This window comes from Pleurodeles waltl, chromosome 2_2 (assembly GCF_031143425.1).
Source record: "Pleurodeles waltl isolate 20211129_DDA chromosome 2_2, aPleWal1.hap1.20221129, whole genome shotgun sequence".
Lineage (NCBI taxonomy): Eukaryota > Metazoa > Chordata > Amphibia > Caudata > Salamandridae > Pleurodeles > Pleurodeles waltl.
In genome coordinates, this window is record NC_090439.1 from 870765151 (window position 1) to 870786572 (window position 21422).

General features: G+C 42.8%; 1 protein-coding gene across 4 annotated transcripts in view; it reads right to left on the minus strand.

The window, feature by feature from the left end:
- NIPAL2 (NIPA like domain containing 2) overlaps positions 1-20303 on the minus strand; it is a 433718-nt gene extending 413415 nt beyond the window's left edge. Inside the window, exon 1 of one of the 4 annotated variants that reach the window (XM_069220538.1) lies at positions 20153-20303. Coding sequence is in view for 3 of the 4 variants with exons in the window: in XM_069220535.1 (XP_069076636.1) it covers positions 19546-19653 (108 nt within the window). In the remaining variant the exon portion in view is untranslated. Of the gene's footprint in view, positions 1-19545; positions 19916-20152 lie in introns of those variants that run through there. The other 3 variants (XM_069220535.1, XM_069220536.1, XM_069220537.1) reach the window with 3 other exon arrangements.
- Between the last annotated feature and the right edge of the window lie 1119 nt (positions 20304-21422).

Below are 21422 nucleotides of genomic sequence, written 5' to 3' on the forward strand. Positions count from 1 at the left end.
TAAGTATCTGAAACATTTACTGAGACAAACATCCATCAAAGGATTTGGTTCCCACTAATTCACCATCATTAGTGGAATAAGTAATTGTACTATGTCTATGGAATATCTAAGCAACATAACTTATAAACAAGCTGTGGCTTTTATGTTCAATGAACCGAACATTTCAAGAATATTGGGAAGCATTACAGAACAATTGAAATTTCACCCCAAGAACAGATTTACAAACCAATATTAAATGACTGGATTAACTAATACTTAAGTGAATTACATGCTATCATTTTAACAAAACATCAAAAGGTTAAAAAACAAACAGGCCTGGGGATTATTCTTAAACCTTCATTATATAAACTAAATAAAGCATACTTTTGAAAATGCAACAATATGTTAAATAAATGTTTCTTTTATTGATAATCCTAACATTTAACTGTCCAAAGAGTTAGATATGCTAAGTGTCAACATTACCATAATTTGGGGTGAGCTAAAACAATAATTGAGCAAGAGGAATTTACAAGTTTTTGGAAGACACGAAAGACCACAAAAATACTGTAGTGAAATTACCCTAAGCAAAGTTTGTAAACTAAAATGAAATGCATATGACTACACAACCAATCATGTATCACGATTGGGAAGAGTTATATGTGGCAGGATTAAGTCACGCACTCTCCTTCCTTCCGTGGTCACCTGTATGGCACCTATAGAAGCAGAAGTCAACAGTTTAAGGAAAAACAGGCGCGGTTCAGTTCATCTGTTGCAGATCATTCACGTACATATTCCAGTTACACAAAAGACAGCCACGGGGATATCAGTGGCAGCTCTTCCGGAACGGTCTGAGGTGGCTAGCATGGTTCAAGGAGGCAGGGCTTAGGACATGAGGCAGCAGGTCACACAAAGCACTTTTAGGGCAACCAGTGCAGATGTAGTACAAGAAGAAGTTGTATGAAAAGCCACATGATCGTCAATTCACCAAAATGCCAGGGGTAGCAAAAGTGATATCACAGACGCATTGACTTTGATAAAATCGCTAAAAGTGACAGCATCATGACCTTCGACCCTGGCTCTTCTCTTCCCCGTTAGTCGTGCCACGTGAACCTTAAGGTGCTGATATGACATGCCAGTGGAATCTGACTCCTTTCTCTTTGTATTACATGAACAATATTCAGTTCGTCTGAAGAGAATATAGTGCCACAGAAAACTGAACAGTACCAGCAGCCTAAATTATTTATACCACAAAGAGCCATGATTTAATATTTTACCTACTCTATACCACAACAAGAAATGCATCAATAAATCATAGAGAAAGCGAAAAATATTCCAAAAAGTAATATTTTAAGTTTGCATTTATTAATTGATGTACACTATATAATGAATATCAACTATGTTATTAGCTTACAAGTATCTTCATTGACAATACAGTTTGATCCGTGATCATTTGCACAACAGTATTACTTGTGCCAAGCACAGTGGCAAAGGTTTTATTCACCCAAATCTTCTTACATTAACAATAAGCAAAGCAACAGTTTATTCAAAATTGTGTTTGGTTTTTAGTTATTCTTTTATATATTTTTTAGAGTGTGTATTGTACTGCTGAATTTATTTACTTCATAAAATCTAAATGTAAGTTCTGGTCCCAGTGAGAGATGTAGAAAGTAGGCAGTACTCATCAAGACTCTGTTTATCTTCTGTTCTTACAGGGGTGACTGGTGATCTTTGAAAGTGGTTGGTCGTAATACTTGCCTGAACTCTAGTGAGGGAGTGAAGCGAGTACAAATACAACAGATGATGGACGGAATGCAGAACCAATCAAACATTCACCCCCAGTCACAGATCTGGTCTTAATCCATCAATTCTTTTGCTCACTGTGCCACCCTGATTTGCATATGGCTGGGTCCAAACTGGAATGGCACGGCAGGCAAAAAACAGATGGATTAAACCCATATCTGTAACTGAGGGTGAATGTTTGATTTGTTCTGCATTCCGTCCCTCATCTGCTGTTTTTGCATTGAGCCAGCATATTGGCATGGATGTGCCTGTCCTCATATGCCATGGATGCCACTTAAGCCAAAAACAACATACAGTATGCCAGTGCCAACATTTTGTCATTAGTGCTGTCCATATATGTCCAGCCCCCTGCACAGTTGGTACACAGAGGAACTCTGACTGATGAAACACCTCTGGAAACAACTTAAGCACAAATGGAGAATAAACCAGGGCAATACAAGGAGGAGCCCATTCAATCCCATCCTGAGACGCTACTACCAAATGTTCTGGCCCACCAAACTCACTGCTCTGGCGTACCACATTGATAGTAGCTCCAACAGAAGGAAAGAATTCTTCACCATTGTGAAAGATTTAACCTCACCATCCGCTGGCTCCAACTTAATCACGCTCTTGTTTAACCTCTGCACCAATCTCTCTAAATTCTTCAGCAACAAAATCACTGCCATTTACAGTAACTTCAGCCCACAACCAGACCCGCCACATCTCACCAAACGCCTCCTGATTGTATCCAGAGAACCAATGCTAACCACATGGCCTCTCATCACCCCAGAAGAACTTGCCACCACCATGAACTCCATCCACTAAGAGATCCCATTGGACTCCTGCCCCCACCACACCTACTCCAGAGAACTGCAGCTTGGAAACCTGTAACTGTCCTCCCATTGCTGAAGAAACCCTCTGCAGACCTTTCAATAATCTGCAACTACAGCCCAATCTCCCTGCTACCATTCCTGGCTAAGATCTTAGGGACATAACAAACACCTCGCCAAATACCTCAATGACCACCAATTCCTCAACACCACTCAGTCTGGTTTCTGACCTATCCACAGCGTGGAAAGGGCTCCTCATCACTGCCATGGATGACATCCGCATGACTTGGGACAGAGAAGGCACATGTCCTCTTCCTTGTCCTTTCTGCTTAATTTGACACAGTCTTCGAACCCATCCTCATCCAATGCCTGCATGACGTTGGAATTCAAGGACGCGCACTCCAAAGAATCGGCTCCTTCCTGGCTAGAAAGACCCAGTCTGTCATCTTGCCACTGTACACCTCAAATTCCTGTAACCTCATTTGGGGGGTTCCGCAAGGATCCTCCCTGAGCCCAACCTTCTTCAATGCATACATGATCCCTGTAGCCAGCATCGTTCACTCTCACAATATCATGATACCAAAGTCCTTTCCTATGCTGATGACACAACTCATTCTCTGCCTCATGGACAAGTCGTCAAGCAGCTGCATCAAGTTAAATGCCTGCATGACTGAAATCGCCCAGTGAGTGAAGACCAACAGTCTAACGATGATCACCAACAAGACAGAAATCACAACCTTCAGGAATAGCACATCACTGTGGGACTCCACCTGGTGGCCAACAGAGTCAAGACCGACACCCACCCCCATCACTCACACCAATCACCGCATGATCCTCATCAACAGCAAATTCGACATGACTGCCCAGATCAATGCCGCCAGCGCCTCATGCTTCTATACTCTGAAGATGAGAATGGGAGCCATTTGAAAATCTTCAATCAGCACATGAAAAACTGTCACAGAGGCCCTCATCATAAACAAGCTGGAATATGGGAATGCCCTCCATGCCGGGATAAGCAACAAATTCACACCAAGGCTGCAGACCATTCAGAACTTGGCACAAGAATAACTCTCAACCTCCCATGCAGCACTCACATCACACCACACCTGACGTAGCTACAGTGGCTCCCATTCACAAATGAGCACAATTCAAACTCCTCACCCACACTTTCCAGGCACTGCATAACAATGACACAGCATGCCTCAACAATCACTTCAGCTTTCACAAACCTTCCAGATATCTCTGCTCATCAGGACTCCTACTTGCACAAATACCACGCATGTGGAAAACCAGATCTGGTGATCGAGCTTTCTCCTACATGACTCCTAAAGTGTGAAATGACCCTGCCACCACAAATATGAACCTCTTTCTCACCTCTTGAATTCTGCAAGAAGCTGAAGAGCTGTCTTTTTGAGTAGTTTCACTAGGACTTAGGTGTGCCGAAACTCATGCCTGCTCAGCACTAGGATACCTTCACTCCAGCTCACTCCTAAATTATCACACACTCTCTTGCATTGACTCATTTTTGTTGCACAGTCTTACTTATTCTGATTCACTTATTCTAATTCTTTTGCATGTACTCTCCCTTGCATTCATTCTTACTCACTGATACTTGTTCACTCACACTCACTTGCAATAAGTCTTATTCTGACTCATTCATTCTCACTTATTCTCATTCACTCTGAAGCATTGATTCTCAGTTATGCTCACTCACTGTCACTCCCTCATTCTCACTCACATTCAATCCCATTATTACTCCCTCACACTCTGATAGTGTTTACACTGATGTTTATTCTTTCTCACTCACCCTCTCTTTCAGTAGTTCTCTAAGTCATTCTCACTCAATCTCTCTCAAACTCATGTAATGACACTCAGGCGGTCATTCCAAACGCGGCGGCCCGCCTGGCGGGAACCGCCGAATTGACCGCGGTGCGGTCAAAGACCGTGGCGGTCATTCTGGCTTTCCCGCTGGGCCGGCGGGCGACTGCCAAAAGGCCGCCCGCCGGCCCAGTGGGAAAGACCCAGCAACGATGAAGCCGGCTCCGAATGGAGCCGGCGGAGTAGCTGGGGTGCGACGGGTGCAGTGGCACCCGTCGCGATTTTCAGTGTCTGCAAAGCTGACACTGAAAATCATTATGGGGCCCTGTTAGGGGGCCCCACGACACCCGTTCCCGCCATCCTGTTCCTGGCGGTAAAAACCGCCAGGAACGGGATGGCGGTTAGGGGGTCGGGAATCCCCATGGCAGCGCTGCAAGCAGCACCGCCATGGAGGATTCCCTGGGCCAGGGGAAAACCGGCAGGAAACCGCTGGTTCCCCTTTTCTGACCGCGGCTTTACTGCTGCGGTCAGAATGGCCCAGGAAGCACCGCCAGCCTGTTGGCAGTGCTTCCGCGGTCCCCGGCCCTGGCGGTCAAGGACCGCCAGGGTCAGAATGACCCCCTCAGTCTCTTTCCTTCTCACTCACTATCAGCCACCCAATCTTTTTCACTCACTTTCACTCTAACACACACATGCTCACACATACACATTCTCTCACACAAATGCACTCACACCCGAACCCACGGACACAACATATATTTAACAGCCAGGGCTCAAAAAATCATAAAAAGTTTACTAGACCTGCAGGTTGAGTAACTTAAATAATCTACTCGACGTAACTGTACAGTACTTGACCCGTAAACGGGTCTCAAATTGTGTGATCGTAGGCAAATTGTTTACAGCCGCCTTTTCCTTAATTCTCACATATGATTTCACATTCAGATATGTGAGCTGAGCATTTCTGCAGTCCAAAAAAACCTCTTTTGTTTGATTAAGTAGACTAAAGTTTGCTGCATGCATCAAAAGAATCTAGCCCACATACCCATGCTGTCTAGCCCACATAACCTAGGTCTTCTTTTCGTTTACTAACAACATTTCGATCAGGGCAGGAGTGTTTCTTAATTTGTTTAAACACTCAGTTTTAATAAATATATTACTAAACCATGATGTGGTAACATATTCTCATCTACACACAGTACCTTTCCAAGAAATGTTCAAAAACCTCTCTACTAATTTGCAGCTTTCCTGATAAAATTATATAGTTTATTAATAATCTGTGAAAATTGGGTTTCAGAAAACATATCCTTTGCACATCAGCATGTAAAGTATTCTGATTTGTTTTCATCCTATTAAAATATTTTAATACTTTTTCATCACACAGAAATGTAAAAAAGGGCTTTCTCAACTACTTAAATATATTTTGAAATTTGCAGTTGACTTAGTCATTTAAATATTGTGTGTTAGGAAAAACTTGACACCCTATATCCTTTTGTTTTACATTCTAGGCAGCAGGTCACAGTTCACCTTACAAAGTCCTGGAACTCTGCAGCCAGAAGGAAAATTAATTGTAAAAAAAACAGACTTTTGACCTCTGTCTGTGAACACAGAGCAAATGTGACATAAGAACAAGATTTAAAGGTATCTTTTATTGCCCCTCCATTTTTCAGCTGAACAGGACACCTGTTCAGTGTCAACACGCCAGACAAGTAAGTATTAAAAATAGCTTGACCTGATCAAATAAGACGCCAATTGAGTGGTTGAGTGGATCCCTGAAAGCATTTAACTTACTTCAGCTGTAAGTGAATGTCTCCTTTCCAGCTCTTGCTGAAAGAAGGTGGAGCCCCACACCCACTAAGTGTAATTGACCCTTTGTTCCTGGCACTGATTTTGCCACTTCTGAGGCCAGGGGGGCATTATAGCAGTGCTAAGGGTTCCAAAAGATACACCAAGGTCACAACTGCAAACTCTGACAAAACTTAATCAATGTTAATTTCTAGAGGTGGGTGGAATTGGCCAAATTTTATTCTGTGGAATTCTGCGGAATTACATTAAAATTTCACGAGATTCCGCATCAGTATGTAAGGGCGCTGAGGAGTATGCACTGCAGTGGTTTTTAAACAGGGCAGGAAGAGGGAGCAGCCCCTGTATGTTCAAAAAACACTATGGAGTATGAAAGGGAGGCGAGGAGTGTGCACTGCAGTGATTTTTAAACAGGGTGGGATGAGGGAGCAGTCCCTCTATGTTTAAAAAATCACTACAGTGGTTTTGAAACGGAGAGGGATGGCACAGGGTGGTAAGTGGGTGTAGTCTCTCTATGTTTAAAATGTAGGTGGTTTTTAAATATAGAGGGAATACTCCCTCTTCCCGCCCTGTTTAAAAATCACTGCAGAGCATGTCCCTCAGCGTCCTTACGCACTTTGCAGTAAGGCTGCAGAGGGGTGTGCACTTCAGAGGTTGGCCCGCAAGAGGCCCGCAAGAGGGAGCAGTCCCCCTGTTTTTAAAAAACACTGCAGAATAAACTTTGATCTGCCGTCATTTTTAAACACACTTCCAGCCCTCTTAGAAACAAATAAATACTGCAGATTAATTCTGCTGGTAGAGTGGCAGAATGAAAAAGTAATAACAAATTCCTCTAATCCCACCAGCAAAATTAATTATTCTGCCCAGGCCTATTAATTTTCCCATTTCCCCAAATTTCTGCCCTTCTTTCTGTTCCGTTTGCCTCATTATCCTCTCTCTGACATGCTCTCTTTCTTCGCGCTCTCTCATGTCAGTCTCTCTTTATTACTTCTCTTACTACTGAAGGGGTGGCTCCTTTGCAATGGCGAAGGAGCGTTGCCCCCTAGCTAAGCCAGCAGCTGAAAAATAAAACAATAGCAGCTGAAAAATAAAACTATAGTTTCATTTTTCAGCTGCTGGCTCGACCAGCAGCATGTGCAGGGAGGGGCGGGCTGGTCCATGGGAACGGGGAGAGGGGAAGGGGAGTGAAGTGCACTTAAGTGCACATATGTGTTTGGCCGGCCGGCCGTCTTAAGCCGGCCAAACACACATGCGCACTTAGGTTTCTCCATCCGGATGTGTTACAGAACCGGGATGGAGAAACTGCACAGACTCCCATGCAGTGTCTGAGTGGCAGACCAAGCTGCTCAGATCAATCCTGGTGCTGCTCTCATGCCAGGTTTAGAATGAGAGCAACACTAGGAATGCATAGGGAGCCTGTGTTAGTGTCCCAGGCCCTGCTCCAACACCATTGAGAGGAAACAGGAGCAAGGCAGCCGACATCGGAAAGGTATGTTTTTTTTTTTATTATTATTTTTTTATTTTGCAGCCGCCACCCCTAGCGACCCCTAAATGATGTCCATGGGAACCCAGTGTGGAGGGTGGGTGGGTTGAATTTAGAAAAAAAAATAAAGAAACCTCTCATTAGCAAAACACCTATAGACTTTGTTGAAAGAGCAATGTTACATGACATTGAAAAAAAATACTTTTAATGAGAAAATGGTACTAAAATAAAACATCAATAGAATTACGCTCTTAACACAACTAGAAAGTGATCCATCACTCATAATAAAGGAAGCATATACAGAGTCATTGATGACACTTGGTATACACAACAGACTCAAGAATACCTACAAGATAATCAATACTTACCAAGCATTAGCATAGCCAATAGGTCTCGTCTTTGGGACTTTTTGGCTTTGACATTACCTTTTGGTGATTTTCTGCAGCATCGGGCTTTTCCATATGCTGTGCAACAACATAAATAAAAGCCACAATGACACAACAACTGCTAGTGCTTATGTCATTCCACTGCCCAGCGCATGCATGGTAACAAATGCCTGTGGTATGTCTGTGCATGCATCAGAACTCATGCAGCACCATGGGAATGATGCAGGTGTAATTTGCGTTAATTCTGCATTTGTCGATCCAAGATGAAAGCCATTTGTATTAGTAAATAAAAAAATTAGTAGTTGTTTAGCTCTGAAGTGCATTTAAAAAAGACTGTTTAAAAAAATTAGTGGCACAAGTGGGGACAAGTAGGGTAAAAGCATTACATGAAGAGAGCAACACAGGCGGAGTAGCACACTAGCAGAGAAGACCATAGAGTGTGAGGGCAAGGGATAAAAGAATACAGAGCACTGGGGGAAAAGCAAACAAGAGAGAGAGAAGCACATGGAGGTGAGAGCATAATGAGTAGTGTGGCAGAAGCAAATGCGGCTCAGAACAACATGGAGCATGAGAGTTACAGGAGCAGAAGTAACTCTGTAGAAACACAGAACATGGAAGTGGACATTTGGAAAGAGCACACCTGGTAGAGAAGAAGACAGCTGGAAAACATATGCACTCTCATAGAGTGCTTAACCAAAAAAAGTTCCCCAAATGTAAGCAGTGGATGGATAGAAGCCACCCAATCAGAGAGATGCTAAAGAGGCAATGCTCTAGAAGAGAGATACATACAAGATGTTCAAAACTACGACAAGGAAAGGTATCAAATAAGAAGCAAGCAAATGTGGGTGACAATAAATCCAGGCAATGGTAAGCGATACTTGGGTTGTAATGCCCTCAAATTTCTTGCTATGCCCACTAAAGGTCTTTTGCGCGCTCTGGTAGCCTCAACCTAAAAATGATCAAGACCTCACCATTAAAGGGATGCACTTCATAAGAGAATGACAATCAAAAGCTACTGATTAAGCATGGATCATAGAGTAGGTAGTATATTCATAAAGAAACCACCCACGAACACAGGTGCTATCCTGCTTACCAAAATACATAAAGAAATTCAAAAACCTCCAGAGCAATAATATCCACCAATGGATCCTTATTTGAACACTTATAAAGAAATGTGAACTACTTCAACACATACCATTATTACTAGATACCAACCCTCACAAACTTGAATACATCTGAAATATAAACTGAAAATAACATAAACTTATGCCCGATTTCAAATATCCACAACATTGAATGATTACAATTATTTGCAGACAAAAATGTGACACGTGAACATTCAGAAATGGATAAACCAGTTGTATTCCCTTTGTTAATTATCAATACCGTTTTGTGTCATATCTTCTTTAACTTTAGTGACCAGTTTAATATCCAGACAATAGGAACAGCATAGGGAATTAAAATGACACCAAAGTACGCTAACATGTATGTGGCCACATTTGAGAAACATGAACATATATTGGAAAATGCAGCAAAACAGCTGAACCGTGGAGGTATTTGGATGGCACAATCGGTGTGTGGAAAGGCACAAAAAGAGAACTTTTACAGCCTGTGAATTATCTATCCATTGTACATCGATCAATCACATTTTACACATCAATAGGCAATCCCGGACTTAATTTCCTTTACAGACAGATATCCCCAAAAAGCAAAAAAGTGGAAACAGCCTTTATGTAAACCAACAGATGTCAACCAATTGGTAATGGCAAACAGTTTCCATCCTGAAGAATTAATTAAAACAATTAAAACCTACCCTACCTGTCAATTCTTAAAAGTAAAGAGAATTGTCTCTAGTAATACTAATTTGCAACAACACAACATGGAAATGTTGTGTAAGTTCTCATACAATGCCAGACAAGAAAACATTCAACAATATATTAGAAAGAGTGAGATAAACTTCAAAGGGAGAGATGCTACAACCCACATTGAAACAATCTGATGATCAGCAGAAATTGATATTCAAAACAGTAATACAAAAATAAAAACGGTTGAGAGAATTTGGAATTTACTATAAAAAAAAATCCAAACTCCAGAAAAGCTGACCGTGTTTCCACGAAAATCAAAATTATGTCATCCAAGTCTAAGGGCACCTCTGAATAGAAGCTGATAAACCTGTGAAAGCCAATGTGGCCTGTTCCCCTGCAACCAAAACCTTCTTGGACAGGACATCTGGCTGCAGGGAATCTGAGGCTGAGTGACATTAAATGTCACCTTGATGAAGTGCTCTGGCCACTTATAAAGGTTGTAATGTGTTCAATTGGATTTTTCTGTATATATACTGGTGACGGCAGTAACCTTCCAACACTATGGGCCAGATGTAGCAAATTTAAAATTTGCGAGGTGCAAAGTGCGAGTCCATGCGACTCGCACTTTGCACCTCGCAAATTGGTATGCAGTACGGTGTCTCAGACACCGACTGCAACTCGCTATGGGGTCGCAATGACCCACCTCATGAATATTCATGAGGTGGGTCGCAAATTGCGGCCCCATAGCGAGTATAGGCACTCGCAAACATGGAGGCCTGCTGTCGTCAGCAGACCTCCATGTTCGTGACTGCTTTTAAATAAAGCAGTTTTTTTTTTTTTAAGTGTAGCCCGTTTTCCTTACAGGAAAACGAGCTGCACTTAAAAAAAAAACGAAACCTTTAGTTTCGGTATTTTTTCAGGACAGGGAGTGGTCCCTTGGACCACTCCCTGCCCTGAAAAAATATTTGTGGGTCCAGTCACAAACTGGAAGGGGTCCCATGGGGACCCCTTCCAATTTGCGAGTGGGTTACCATCCACTTGAAGTGGATGGTAACTGCGATGCCATTTGCGACCGCGTACGCGGTCGCAAATGGTATTGCATACCACTCAGACTCGCAAATAGGAAGGGAACACCCCTTCCTATTTGCGAGTCGGAAATGCATATTGCGAGTCGGTCCCGACTCGCAATATGCATTTCTGAATAGCAAAGTGGCTTTTGCGCCTCGCAAACGGCGATTTTCGCCGTTTGCGAGGCGCAAACACTTTGCTACATCTGGCCCTATGTTCTCTATTCTTTTTTGCATAATTTAGGCGTCACTCTAATCCTGAAAGGGATTTGTTTTGACTTATACTGGGTGCTACCAGGTGTCTAGACAAAGCTAAACCTCTCTGATGAGCTCTAATGAGAGTGAAACATGTGTCAGGGGTTGCTTTTACTCATTCCAGGTTGGCTTGGACAGTATTTTACCAGTCCCAAGCCGTAATAATGTACCTGGAGTGGTAAATGGCTTTTGTCATTTTACAGCTCGGCAAGGTTGACACTGCGTCAAACCTATGCTTAAAGACTTTGCTGTACAAATGGCAAAAGACTTTGTCACTATCTAGCTCGGCGTGGATAGCACTGTGCTGATCCTATGCTTAAAAACTTTGCTAGATAAACAGACATTTGAGGTGAGCAAATCTAGAGTGTCGCTGGTGTTGCAGGGTGCTCCTTACTAGAGCTGCTCTCCACCTAAGCTTGGGAACTACCCAGAGTTCTCTATTCTTTTTTGCATAATTTATGTGTCACTCTAACCCTGAAAGTGATTTGTTTTGATATATATGTATATACACACACACACACACACACACACACACACACACAGAGAAAGTCAGATTTAAAAATCTGAAGCAAACAACACAGCTTTGCGGTGAAAGGTTTTTTTTTTATTAATATGCGCGGCAATGTGCAGTGTCTCTTTGTGTTTCTGTGCCGCCTCCTGGCACATTCAACAGGTGTGGTGTGGGGCAAAGAGGGGCAGGAAGGATACACAGAGCTGGCTGCGGGCCCCATCTGGGTCCCCTCTACAGACGTTAGTGAGGAAACTCTGCCAGCCTTCGTGAATTGCAAATATACCCAACTTAGCCCAACATTTCAAATTGAAAAGTATCGAAATTGTAAAGTTCACTCATTCCAAAATAAATATATATCAAAGAAGCACTATTGTGTCTCTTTAAGTATAGTTCAGTCACCTTTTACAAAGAAAATGCAATTTTCTTTGCTGTGAATATCCTTCCAGCCTATTTGCTAATTTGTTTCTAATTCGCCAGCTGCTTGGTCAATTTAATGTTGGGTCGTTGTTCTCAAGATGCAGTTGAGCAGTGAAGAAAGACAAACATTAGTCTGTAAAACCTTTTTCGGGGTTGCACACATGAAAATATTCACTTTTGGTCCCTCTACAGCTAAAGCAATTTATCCGTGGCTACGTCCGACAGACAAATATCTGTGGGTTTTAGACTTTATGTGGATCTCAACTATAATAGCATATTGTTTTCTTTGGATCTGCATTTATCCATGTTGTTTTTGTCGGAAGTTATAAATGCATATCGTTAATTATATTTAATGAAAACCACAGGTCAAGGGGTTAATCTGCACATTGAAATAAAAACTAAATTAAAAAATGTATTTTCTGTAAAGGTCCAATTATTTTTCTTTTCAAATGTAACTGTGACATGTAAGTATATACATATAAACAACACATAGTTAGGAAATAAATAACTAAATAAATGATGTGTAATGTGCAACTCACATAAGCAGTGGTTTTATGACTGTAGTTATGATGTACCACAGTAACAACTTGTGATGTAACATTTGCATTGTAGTAATAAATATGGGTATATATATATATATTAATAATGCACTTGCCACAAAACACATGGTTTATTAGGCAACATTTACTTTCACTAGCATTTCATAAATAGTTATAATAATGTGTATGCATATTTAAAGAGAGAGAATATTTACCAGCCTACTTTATATGACTCTATATTGCTCTTGCATGGTTTATAAACGTTACCAGAACCCCAAAGTAGCAATGTAGGACTAAATTACACATGCTATGTATTGTTTATATTGCATGATTTATTAGTTGATTTTCGTACTTTTTAGAAAGGTTTGAGCACTTGAGAGACATCCATTTAGTATTCATTCTTGCCTGAGACAGCTCTCTAGGGACGCTCTTTTACCCCTAATTACCATTGCAAATGCCCCCTCACTCAAGGCATCTTCTCATAAGCTTTCAGGACAGGACAGATCCTTACACTCCTATAAAAACCTGCATTAAACCCTGATGACCTTGCCAACTATTGGCCGATCACTCACCCAGCAAGGTCACTGGAGAAGAGGTCTATGTTCAGTTCCAAGATCACATCAGTGCTAACCGTTGCCTGCACGTCTACCAGTCTGGGTTCAGATCACGTTGGAGCACAGAGATTGCTACCTCACACAATGTAGATAATGTCCTCCTGACCAAAGATGAAGCTAACCCCTGCCTCTTGATGTTGCAGAACTTCTCAGCTGCCTTTCACACAGTCTGGAATTCCGGAGTCCTGAAAATCCTTCACTGGTTCTGCTCCTACCTTTCTAACTGTCACATGGGCATCTCCAGATCACAGAAAAGATCCCTAACACCTGTGCCATCCCCCAGGATTCCATACAGATTTCATACTGTCTCCTGTTGTTTTCAACCTTTTTATGGAGCCACTTGGTGCTGTGCTACTCTCAGATAATAGCGTCAACATTCACTAATAGGCTGATGATACATAACTCAAGATAAAAGTCTCCTCTCTTTCATTGATCCAGAGCCTCAAACAGTGCTCGCAGATCATCCCAACCCAGATGCTCAGCACCTTTCTGAAGCTCAGCCCAACCAAGACAACATTTCTATTATTTGCCAAGAACAATAATCAGGATACAGTGCAAACATTGCTCAAAGACATGAACCTTAATGCTTTTGACCCCCAACTTTCACCAAATGCCAAGTAATTTGAAATCATCCTGGACACCAGCCTCACCATCAAGTAACACAATGTCAGAACAACAAAGAGGGCCTGGTACCAGATCTTACTTCCAAGGGAAGTCAAACTGTTTATTCCAGCAAGCGACTTTGGAACCGCTGTTCATGCCGTTCTACTCTCACATCTGGATGATGGTAATGCCCTCCTCCATGGCCTTCCAGACTCCACACTAGCACACCTTCGGGGCATTCTAAACGCTACAGCATGTCTCATCCATGGCTGAAACAAATATATTCACATCACCCGCATTCCTATTTAACTCCCATTGACACTCCTTGCCGGCCTGTACCATCTCCAACATCAGCTGCATCATTTACAAATTCATCACAACCATCTTGCAGACAAGTTTACCGCAACACCATCAGGCTTCAAAAGCATAGAAAAGAATCAGGCCTTTTCTATCCATGCACCCAGGATCTGGAACAATATCCTAGTATCCATCAACACCACCCCAATATAGCACCAATTTAGGAAAGGGTTTACGATATACCTTTTTAAAAACAGTACTTCACGATGCATTAACCACAACCTAGCTTCCTCACTCTTAATCATTTTACTTTATGCTTGTCTTTGATTATTTACAGCACCCGCTGCCTTTTGAATGTTTGTGCTATAGAAATACACTATATATATATATATATATATATTCAAAATCCTCTCTCAACACAATAACGAAGGAGACGCCGGCACTCCAAACTTATTTCAGAGTCCATCGCTTTATTCACAAAATGACTGTACAAAGCTGAATAATCCTAAGGCTTTAGGGCTGATGCGTTTCAACCGTGTCGGTCTTCTTCATAGCCCACCTTATCTTAGTTTGAAAAACAAGCCCTACCACCCTTTAACCTTATATCCTGTCTGTTAATGAACATAAACAAAATATTCACACTGATGTAATATACTACCAACTTAAATCTCACTCCTTATGTTAACTGACACTCCCCTTCGTCATTCTCTTGTTTACCTATTTTATATTGATCTATTTATAATTTATCTTTGTTTCTTATGTCAATTATTAATTATACCCAAGACATTATTCAATTTTCACTTGTATTTCTTCATTTTCTGAATATCACCTGCACATAAATTCTCTCCAAAAAAAGGAAACTCTTATTTCATCCATTAAATCCAAATCAATATAATTTTTAGTTAATTACTATTTTTATATTGAACAGCTAAATGGTATAAGCCACATCGCTGAACGCCCGGTCAACCTTGTTATCATTAATTATAACATTTTTAATTCAGAAACAAATCATGAATATCATCCCACATGTACATAACGTTATTCATCCCGATTCAGACCCCACGGGGCTCTACTGTTGAGTCTAATTATGTATTCCGATTCCATCCCCCTAAGAGTTTGTTCCCTGTCTCCTCCTCTTGGCGACAGCAACACCCTGTCAGTTCCAAAAAATAACATATCATCAACTTTCCCATCATGTTCCTGTCTGCAATGTTGTGCTATGGGATAATTGGCATAATTATTTTTAATAGCCCGCCAGTGTTCCAAAATAAAAATTTTAACTGGAAAAATCGTACTGCCAACGTACCATAAATTGCATGGACATTTTATGACATATATAGTAAAATCGGACTTGCAATTGATAAACTTATCGACTGACTAAATGGGAATAATCTAAAGTCAAGGAGGATGTTCTTTACATAAATAAACCATGAGGTTATTACTATTAAGGATCTTCGTTGGAGTTTCTTCAAAGGCTAATCTAAAAAAATATATATTTACTTCTGAATAACTAATAGTTACTGTTCTACACATATTTGTTGGAGTGCTGTGGTCCTAAGTAAATGTTTACAAGTTGTAAATGTGTTGTGATGGAAACGTCATCTGCATGGTAATTGGCATATATCCTGCCCTGAGTGCCCAACTGCACTGTTGTCCAGATCCCTAATGCTGACTTTTGCTATCCAAGGTAAACACGGATCATGCATGTGCGCCAAGACAGAGGCATGTCATATTGATTGCGGACTTGTTCGATCATGAGCGGCGTCCAAAGTGCTATCCTCATAGTGTTGGAAGGTTACTGCCTTCACCAGTAGTTAAGCAACCCAGACACAGTGTGAAATCATACCACACAGTGATCAGTAGGAGTGAACAGGTCCTTTTTAACCTGTGTCACTGGAGTGAGGCCTACATTAAAGGTATGGAGCAGTCCTGTGCAGTGTGTGCACAGTGAGTCCATCTACTGGGTACATGTGTACCTGCAAGGCCAGGATTCCCTTTGGAAGAAATAGAAGGGTGATATTGGCCACCCCGTGCACAATTCAGAATGGCAGCATATTCTGGCATATCCACATAAGTTCTCGCAATTTGATTTAAAATATATCCAATTCAATATTCTGAACGGAGCATATCTCACCCCTTGTCGTCTTTCCAAGAATTACCAGGGGACCCTATTGCTCTGCCCTAGTTTCCTTTGCCCAGATGCGGATTTCCCCATACCTTGAAGTCATGTGAGGCATTGTACAATTACTGGATGGGAGAGAATCATTATCCTACTTCACCAAGTTACATGGTGTCATTTAAATAATTCCTTGGAGGAACTCCTGTTAGGCTTTTTCCCCTGTCCTCCCACGGACAGAGCCTGAACTAAATTCCTGGACCTGATCCTGTTATTAACATGATGCCATATCACTATGAGGTGGAAAACCCCTTCAGCACCGAAGACACAGTATTGGATCTGGTGATGTCCCCCTGGCTAATATCTGAAAGCGCCCACTTGAATGGGGAAGAGACGGTGCGCCAATGGAAACACCACTTTGCACAGGACTGGAATTCCTTCACTGAGGTATTCACTTGAACTATCAAAGATGATACACGGCCCCCCTGACTGTATATCACTATAGTTGCACTATTTCATTAGTTCTCAACCTTAAGGGAGCAAACTCCACTGGGAACGACCACAGACGAAGTTTCAGGCGGAGCAGACCAAAAACAAGCATTACTACTTGATTGGATGAGAAGGATGATAATCACACAGACGCTACAGAGATTGCCCATGCTAATTTACAAAGGTATAAGGAAAAAGTTGGAGTGGGGTAATTTGGGTGGGTGTTGACATTAGTGGCGTGGGTGGGAAATTATTTTGGGATAATAAATCAACGGCAGATAATGGAAAATCAAGCTGACTTCTCGATGCCATATGCTGTACTTGTGTAAGAACCCCCTACTGCCATAACCTGTATTCGTTAGAGAATTGCCAATAAAATACATTTTAAAAAAGTGTAGCTTCAAGGAGTACAGTATATTGAAGATGTAGTGTTATGTAGTGCATGCATGGTGAGTGTATTACTGGGTGTGTATGTTCTGGGAGGGAGTAGAGTACGTGTAGGGAGCATGGTTGTACGGAGTATGCAAGGAGAATGTATGCACTGGCTGTAGGTGTGCCTGCAAGTGGCACATTACAGAAAGGCTACAGGACTGAGCAGTGCGGAAAGAGTCAAAGTGTGTGCTAAGTGTATGTGTTTCTGTGATGGCATGACACATGGAGGTAACAATGCTGGACAGTGTGTATATTGTGTACATACACTGAGTGCAAGCGTGCCTGTGATTGTACATTACATGGAGGACCCTGGGTTCCATTTTGGGGGGGCAGGCCTGTGTGGTGAATACATGAGGAGGTAGAGGAATTCCTTCAGACAGATTTGTGCATTGCTGCATCCCAGTGAGCTGGCTGGGACATACTGGATGAGCAATGGCGAATCATAAAGAGTGGGTCTGGGAGCCCGAGATTAAACTGTTGATGCACATATCACTGTGGCTGACATCCAGGTGGGAACTCTAGTCACTCCCATGTCGTGTGTGGTGGGACAATCAGCTTCAGAGTCTCTCCTGATGAGATGGATGGCTTTTCAAAAGGAAGATCGAATGAAGACATAGGTACTTCAAAAGCAGCAGACCCCCCCACATAAAATGTCAAAGACCCAGACTCTAAATCACATTTGGTGTGTGGAAATGGACTATAAAAATGGGAGGCTGAGGCCCCAAAAATGGTCATCGGCCAGGCAGCCAGACGTGCTGTAAGAGGAGGGAAAGCCTTGCAAGACGTCTGCTTGTGACTAGCAATGCAGGGCCAAAGCCTGCTAGTTTCCCTGCTGAGTGAGGGGACATCACCCAGGGAAGCCAAAGCCACCTTGGGACTTGGAGCACCAGCGCCTGCCGACTTTGGCAAACCAGTGTGCCCTGTGATGAAGAGCAGCACGTTAGAGGAAGTGAGGTTGTGTGGGGAGCCCTGTCAAGTTGACTCCCCGGAGCGAGGAGACATTTGGTGCACCGATCGGGTCATTGTCCTGTGCAGGACTGAGTTGGCGACCCCCATATGCCAGAAGAGGGATGCTGTTAAGATAGCTGTGTAAAAAGATTGCTGTGCGATAAGGGCATGGGTTGCATATTGGGGGCATTTTTGATACTTTGGGTGGCTTGTGCTTCACCCGAGGCCAGAGGATGCTCTGATCAACCAGGTATGATGGAACTGCAACGTCGACAAACATTGCAAGCACTAGTATTGACCCAACCGTCTATCATTTTCAAAATGCTAAAATGTTATGCCAGCCAGAGATCAGTGTGGTCTCTGTACCACGATATTGCGTAAAACCATTACGATTTATTTTTTGTACTTATAAGAGTCCCTGGCCCTAGTTATACCTTGACATGCCTTGAAACGGGTCCTTTGCTTGTGTTTGTTGGTTTTCATGTCCCCAAGTTAACATGCCTTTGGCTTTCAGCCACATAAGTGGGTGAGCCCTGCTTTTTCTTCCAGTCAGTGTGATATCACTTAAGTAGACTGTGATGTCAACCGCAAGGTTAAATATGCAACAGCATAAATAATCGTAGCTACCAGGTTTTCCCATGTCATCGCATCAAAAATAATAAGTTGCATTGTGGGACTTGTAGTTTTAACATTATGAGCACCCGGGGGTGGTAGGGTTAAAAAAAACTAGGCAGCCAACTATACGCACGTGATAACACACAGATAAACCAATAAGACATTAGCCAGGCCCAAGACTTTTTCTTTTGCTATCTTAAATGTGACACAGGAAAGATTATCGCCCTCGTGCACAGATAATAAACATGAAGCTCTATAATGTAATAAATGTACCACGCCTATTAAACGGCCATCAACTGTTTGCTATTTCCTTTCTCTAAAAGTTTCTCGTCAGGATAAAATCCGCCCAGTACGCAAATCATGTGCCGGCTTACCAAACAAAACAGTTTACCAAACGTCACAACAAGTACACGCTGTCCACGTTGCTTTTGCTCAAACTGAGCCGTACTCGTGAAAAACAAACTTGCAGAACCAGTTTAGGAATCCAGCCCTCGGCCAGAAGGGTCGTAGTTTAAAAAAAAACAAAAAAAAACCACTTCGTGACACTTAAACATTTTAATATGTAAATAGCAATGTATGTAATTGGTATTAAGATGCATTTGAGTTTGGTGCTCAGTAGTAAGCATACGACAGGCGTGTTTAGAAAACGAAGACACGCCTTTTTCGAGAAAATAGGAAAGTACAAGTGCTTCAAGCTGCTCCTGTTTCCTGGAATGAGGCGCGTGCCTCCCTCCTGGAGCCGGGTCTTGACTTGCAGCTTACCTGGTCAATGTTCTTCCAGAAGTCTGAGGTGTGGGTGGCGTTGTCTGGCTGGTCCCAGAGGGTGTAATTCAGGAATCCCTGCTCCGTGGCGTTGTTGGTGTTGCCCATCTCACCCCCTGCCCCAGTGACTCCCAGAAAGGCAGGCGGCAGCGGGCATCAGTGGCCATACGGGGGCCCGACCTGCTCCATTGGCACAAGGTGCTGCAGACGCCTGAGGAGCTACTGCAAGCCTGAGCGAGCGCGAGACCCAACACCACCGCCACTTCCTGGTCTGGGGAAGAAGGGCGCGAGGCTGTGTCACTCGATGGCACACACCCCTGTTGCCCAGAGAGACAGGTGCACGGGGAGGAGGCGGGCGAAAGCAAGGTGAACGCGCCCAGGCACCGCAAACACAAGAGAGCCTATGCTACTCTATATCCTGTAGAAAGTGCTGAAATGTGTAGTTCGTAAAGTGTGTGCAAGGAGCAGTAGAGCCCTTAAAGAGAATACGGGCACAGTACCACGAGAAGCACATAGTAATTAAAGAGTGGTTTGTGGAGACTATTACAGAAATCAGGATATGGTGGGGTAGGAGGCGTCTGAATAGAGAGAATGTGATTTGACTTACATCACTCTATGCATTTTTGGTCGTGTCGAAGCAGAGATTGTAGTAACCCCGACCTCCAGGCAAAAATATCAGCAAGATAGACTCCAAACTTCTTTTTTGTAGCTTATTTTCTATCACGTATGCTTATTTTGTCGATGGCATCACTCCTTTGCCACTTCTGCTCATCCAGCCGCCTTCTGTTTAATTTCATAATTAAATAAACGAATTACAGAGGCATGTTTTCTCTCCAGTGCCTTGCTGCGCAGCCTCAATTACGGCCGGTCGCGCGCTCCTCATGTGAGCTACCCCCTGATTAACTCCAGCAGGTATGGGCAGGCGAAGGACACGCTTAACTGAGACTGTGTCGTGTATTGTCAGTAGACATCATGCTTTGCTTCCATGTAACGAGGAAAGCAGATGTTTCCGAGATAATTAAATGCGTGCTGTGCTCGTAGTCATTTCTCGATTCGTCTTCTGTACACTGAGCGCATCTCAAAGACATCTTCGTTCGAGTAGGAGATGGAGGGGTTAACCCCCGCTCTGACGATACCTAATTAATTTAATTTGCTTCTTCAGGTTGCTGCTGGATTTTCTCAGAGGGACGTCAGTGGAGAAATTGTAATGATAGAGGAACAGCTTTAACAAAAAATACGTTTTATTGTAGGAAAATCATTACAGTTCGACAAACATTTCAAGGCACAGAAGTAACTATAAAGTATTCCACAATCTATTGAGAACTGATGAATGATTAGTGTGTGTCTATTTGCCCCCACATTTGTTAAAGTGAAAGTTTGAGTGACCGATGGGCTTTGTGGTACTCCCTCCACCATTACACTGATTCTTCTTTTCTCGTATAAAGTATATATTTATCAATCAATCAATCAATCAATCAATCAATCTATTTGTAAAGCGTGCTACATACCCGTGAGGGTTTCAAGGCGCTGGGGTGGGGGGGTGCTACTGCTCGAAGAGCCAGGTCTTGAGGAGTCTTCTGAAGGAAAGCAGGTCCTGGGTCTGTCTTAGTTCAGACGGGAGAGTGTTCCAGGTCTTGGCGGCGAGGTAAGAGAACGATCTGCCGCCGGAGGATCTGCGTCAGATGCGGGGGATGGAGGCGAGGTTGGCGGATCGGAGTTGCCGGGTGAGGGTGTAGAAGTTGAGTCTGCTGTTCAGGTAGGTCGGTCTGGTGTTGTGGAGTGCTTTGTGTGCGTGGGTGAGGAGCTTGAAGGTGATCCTCTTGTTGACGGGGAGCCAGTGAAGGTCTCTTAGGTGGGAGGTGATGTGGCTGTGGCGA